This window comes from Tasmannia lanceolata, unplaced genomic scaffold (genome assembly GCF_043159265.1).
Source record: "Tasmannia lanceolata isolate RefF3 unplaced genomic scaffold, GAP_Taslan_0.1 ptg000006l, whole genome shotgun sequence".
Taxonomy (NCBI): Eukaryota; Viridiplantae; Streptophyta; class Magnoliopsida; order Canellales; family Winteraceae; genus Tasmannia; species Tasmannia lanceolata.
This window is the reverse complement of record NW_027518683.1, coordinates 9555109-9560079: the sequence shown is the minus strand read 5'-3', so window position 1 is coordinate 9560079 and position 4971 is coordinate 9555109. Positions and strand designations below refer to the sequence as shown.

General features: G+C 37.6%; 1 protein-coding gene across 1 annotated transcript; it reads left to right on the top strand.

Moving 5' to 3' along the window:
• Positions 1-333: 333 nt before the first annotated feature.
• Positions 334-4191, top strand: LOC143878330 (ubiquitin C-terminal hydrolase 22-like). Its single transcript, XM_077380629.1, has 3 exons — positions 334-1418; positions 2682-2800; positions 2955-4191. Exons 1-3 carry the CDS (start codon positions 670-672, stop codon positions 3743-3745), a joined length of 1659 nt encoding a protein of 552 aa, XP_077236744.1. The 5' UTR covers positions 334-669; the 3' UTR covers positions 3746-4191.
• Positions 4192-4971: the final 780 nt, after the last annotated feature.

Here is a 4971-nt window from a genome sequence, read left to right as displayed (position 1 = left end):
AAATTACATTATTTTTTAGTCCAATAATCAGTTTGGGGGCTCACCATAATCTCAACCGAACAGGGCCTGGACATAATTTTGGGCAAATAATCGGTTGGGGGCCCTCACAATCGGTTGTCAGAATCTAAGACGCCGGTTGCCTCACTATGTTCTACAAGATCAACGGTCTTTATTTTACAAGCATGTCCCATTGTGGGACCCAAAAATTACACGTTACCCTTGATCGCAACAGCACACTGCTCCCGATTACATATCTGCCAATAAGACATCTAGGATCATCAAGTTAGTGCAAAGTGATATCCATCCATGGTGGGGCCAACTAAATGAACGGTACGGATGACCCGAACATGCTATAAAATTCTTTAAAAAGATAGCCGAATAAGGAAAGAAAAGTCTTCTGTTCTACGAACAAACCACGAGTCGTTCCATACAAAGTTTTACCTTACAAAATCCAACCCGCAACAGCGAAATTTCCGGAGGCAAAGATCTCACCTTTAGTACCCTGATCTTCCTCCTCTGTAATTTCAACCCCAGTTAGCTAAAAATAAGACCTACCCATCTCACAAAAAAGCCCACAAGACCACAAATCCAGCCCTTTCATCTATCCTTTTCCATTATTTAGGAATCTGGGTGTTTTGATAAATCAATCTTCTTTCAATCCCCATCGACATGTCAAGCACAAATCCCACTTACACTAACCCAGAACCCTGCTCTCATCTTGCAAATTACAGACAGAAACACGGCTTAAAAGGCTACAATTCCCTCCAAAAGAGCCTCAAAACAACCCCATATGGGAGAACAAGAATTGGAATTGATCAGAGACAAGTACCCAGATGCCATTTCTGTTGTGGGAATCAAGGAAGATTCTATTTCTGCCTCATCTGTTCAGCTGTTTCTTGTTCAAAGCATGCCCTTTTGCATTCTCAATCAGAGAATGGCCATGAGATTTCTGTGGACATGGAAAGAGCAGAGCTTTTCTGTTGGGTGTGTTGTGATCAAGTCTATGACCCTGATTTTGATAAGGCAGTGATGTTCAAACAAATCAATGGGCTTCCCAAAAACACCAATGGTGTTAAGGTCAGCAGAGAAAAATTGAATAAGAAGAGGAAGCTTTTTTTGGATTATCAAAATGCGAAAGAGCTGGTTTTGAAGATGGGTTGGGAATCTAGTTCATGTTTTCCTTGGGGTTTGAGGGGATTGAACAATCTGGGCAATACTTGTTTTATGAATTCTGTTCTTCAAGCGCTGCTTCATACGCCGCCTTTGAGGAATTACTTCCTTAGCAATCGACATAACCGCGAGATCTGTCGAAAGAGTTCGCCTAACCATTTGTGTCTTGCTTGTGATGTTGATGCGATCTTTACGGATGTTTTTTCTGGTGAGCGGACGCCTTACAGCCCTGCAAGTTTTCTATACAGGTCTGGCATTGATGTAATTTAGCTATATGGTGCTTTTATTCTTATGTTTTTGTGTATATTGTTGGTGTTGGATTTGAATTTTGTGTTTAGGCGTGCATTACTGTCAGTGATCTGTTCTTAAATTCTGCATGAAAAGTTATTTGTTGGGTGCGGGGGTCTTTAATGCACTGCAAGATATGTTTGACATTGTCTAGAAATTCTTTCCCATTCATTCTCATCTTATTTATCAATCTATATGCTTTCTCTTCTGATAATGGCACTTCTTGTTTATTTTCTTTTTACTCTTCATTCCTCTTCTTTTTTTTTGCCATTTGTAATCTCAGATTGTCAGGGGTAATTGTTTTTTTCTTATCATTTCTTTTTCATCAAAAAGGAATGTTAGTATACAAATCTCAACCTGTAAAAAGGTTCATATTCCGATTCTTGGTTTCCTCTACCTGAATTTGTAGACGGCAAGGCTTCAAAAGTTTTTTTGTCTAAAAAAAAGTAAAATTGGCGAGATGTTTCCATAAAAAGACTTTTTTCTCAATTGACTCCAAAGAGGAAGCAAACTTCATTAGAGTTTAGTATCTGTTACAATGAAGTGCTTCAGTATCCACATCACTGGCACTAAAGCCATTTGACAAGATTACTTTGCATTGCAGATTTACTTACGAAGCAAACTTCTTCATTAGAGTTTAGTATCTGTTACAATCAAGTGCTTCAGTATCCACATCACTGACACTAAAGCAATTTGACAAGATTACTTTGCATTGCGGATTTACTTACCAATACATAGTTCCTTCAACATGAATCTTGCTGCTTTGCTCATGTAGACCAAAATCATCATTCATGAACCTTTATGACCTGTGACATGCACTGTCTTTTGGATGTCCAAAGGCTTCTTACTTTCTTAGGCTTGTATCAAAATTATTATCTTTTTGTCAACTTTGTTTTCTTTGATTTTCCATTGAAATATGGCATCCATTTGAGAACAATTTCCAAGAGTATCTATACTTGTCCATGAATAATAAACATGCTTCTGCAATAATTATTTATTGGTTGCTTTATGTTTTGTTGGATGATTAGACTTCATAGATTCATTTATTAGTGCCTTGATTAATCTCTTTTTTTTTACCTGAAATGCCATCTCAGTGATTCTATTGTGGTGTCTGTTTGGACCTCATTGTAATTGGTAATACAAGTTGTGCTGTATATGTTGCCTCGAAGTCATTAGTGAAGAGCTTGTAGATTGATCTTGAAGAAGTTTTGGTTGTTTTGCAGTTGGTGGCAGCATGAAGCAAACCTTGCCACTTACGAGCAGCAGGATGCTCATGAGTTTTTCATTTCAATGCTCAACAGGATTCATGAGAAAGAGGAGAAATCCAGCCTCCAAAATAAAGGTAACTGAAATCCAACCCATGCATCCTCCATCTTTATTTCACATACATAGTGCTGTCTTAAACATATATGTATTTATATAGTAAGTCAATAGTGAAAATAGTTAGGTAAAAAGCTTCATGTGTACCTATTTGATAAATGTGGCTGTTGATACAGGTAATGGAGATTGCCATTGTATTGCTCATAGAGTATTCTCTGGGATCTTGAGATCGGACGTTACCTGTACAATATGTGGATTCACTTCCACTACTTATGACCCCTGTATGGACTTATCTCTCGACTTGGAGATGAGCAACATCTCGGCATTAGCAACCCAGAAGACAACCAAAATGAACAAAGACCTGGGTATATCTACACTTATTGGTTGCTTGGACCTCTTCACAAGGCCTGAAAAGTTGGGTTCCGACCAAAAATTGTACTGCCAGCATTGTCAAGTGAGGCAAGATTCGCTAAAGCAGATGTCAATCAGAAGACTTCCATTGGTCTTATGTTTCCACATAAAAAGATTCGAGCACTCCCTGAGTAGGAAAATGTCAAAAAAGATTGACCAATATTTGCAGTTTCCTTTCTCATTAGATATGACTCCGTATCTGTCTTCTTCTATCATAAGAAATAGATTTGGCAACAGGATCTTTGCTTTTGAGGGCGATGAGTCTGATGTGTCTACAGAATTATCTTCGGAATTTGAGTTATATGCGGTGGTAAAACATACCGGGAAACTTGAATCGGGCCATTACTTGACTTATTTGCGCCTAAGAGATCAATGGTACAGATGTGATGATGCGTGGATTACCCAAGTTAGCGAAAGGGTTGTAAGAGCTGTTCAAGGCTACATGATGTATTATGTACAGAAAATGCTTTATTACAAGGCAGGCGAGGATTTGAATTGCCTGCCGATATCTCCACAAGAGAAAAATCATTCTGGACGAACCTCTGGGTGTTGTTGAGGACTCTCTAGAAGCTTTTACAGTGTTATAACTTATAATGAGATTATTCAGATTTGTGAATTTCTGTGCTGTTGGTAAAGAAAGGCACGGCAAACTACAACCAAATGATCTCAACTGAAAGCAGACAAGAGGCTAACAGTAGATACTTTCTGGGTACAAAGGCATATAGATGGAGTGAAATGCACACATGACTTTCCATCTTCATCCAAGAACAGGTCTTATTGCTCAGTGATGACTCGGTCTATGTTTGTCTCTCCTGCTGAATTCTGTGTAATGATTCTGCAGGAGCCTTCAAATAAACTTGGTCTGAAACACGTGGAGGTAAATCGAGACGCTTCTTTAATAACATAACATCCATAACTACACTTTTAATGGGCATTTGTTAAAAACAAGTTCAGGCCATATCTGCAAAAGATAGGCTTGAGCTCCACGACTCTTTTAAGCTTCCTGCTAGAATTTTTTATGTAGCAGGGTGGTAATTGCTCTCTAAAATTTCTTTGCTGAGAGTATAATTTTGCAAAAAACTTGCAATTTTTCGACTGATAAACATGAAATCAATCCAAAAGTATGTATATGTTTCTTCAAGATAATCTTGACTTGAGTTCCGTTGCAGTTGCTTTCCATGTGATTATGCATTAGTTATGTACACAATACATCTCAATATTTGACTCTGATGAAAACTTGAGCCCCCGAAAAACTGATCTCATGCATTTTACTGTGCATTTGCATCATATTTTCAAGCTAATCTTATTTACAGATTGAGTAATCAAGGATTCGGGCCTCTTTGGTTATCATCAAAATCAGTCATCGACAAATTATGTTATTTGAAGCTAATGCTATTTACAAATTGGACATTAAGGCCTCTTAGAAAGCTATTAATTTTATAATTTGAAGATAATTATAAGACTATATAATCATTTTTATTTACAGATAGGATTATATGCAAAGAAGATCATATACAGATAATTTTCAGAGGGATCCAAAGAGACCCTTCAACTGCAATCTAAGCTATGCCTGCATTAGGTGGAAAATTATGGGCATGTTTAGATTCATGAAAATTTGAAGATAACCCTACGTTATTTGTAGTTTGAATGTTTAATGAAAGAGTTACTGAGTTACTACCAAAAAGCAGGATTTTGAAAGTGAGATCAACTTCACATTTGTACAGAGGATCAACTTGGAATATTGAATAGTCCAAACAAAACCTGCTGCGTTTGGATTACCCG

Bases quoted from the DNA above. Each gene is read 5' to 3' on its own strand.
- LOC143878330 (XM_077380629.1), top strand. From the start codon at position 670: ATGTCAAGCACAAATCCCACTTACACTAACCCAGAACCCTGCTCTCAT. The intron at 1,419-2,681 runs GTCTGGCATTGA...GTTGTTTTGCAG, and splicing joins CCTGCAAGTTTTCTATACAG to TTGGTGGCAGCATGAAGCAA. The intron at 2,801-2,954 runs GTAACTGAAATC...CTGTTGATACAG, and splicing joins ATCCAGCCTCCAAAATAAAG to GTAATGGAGATTGCCATTGT.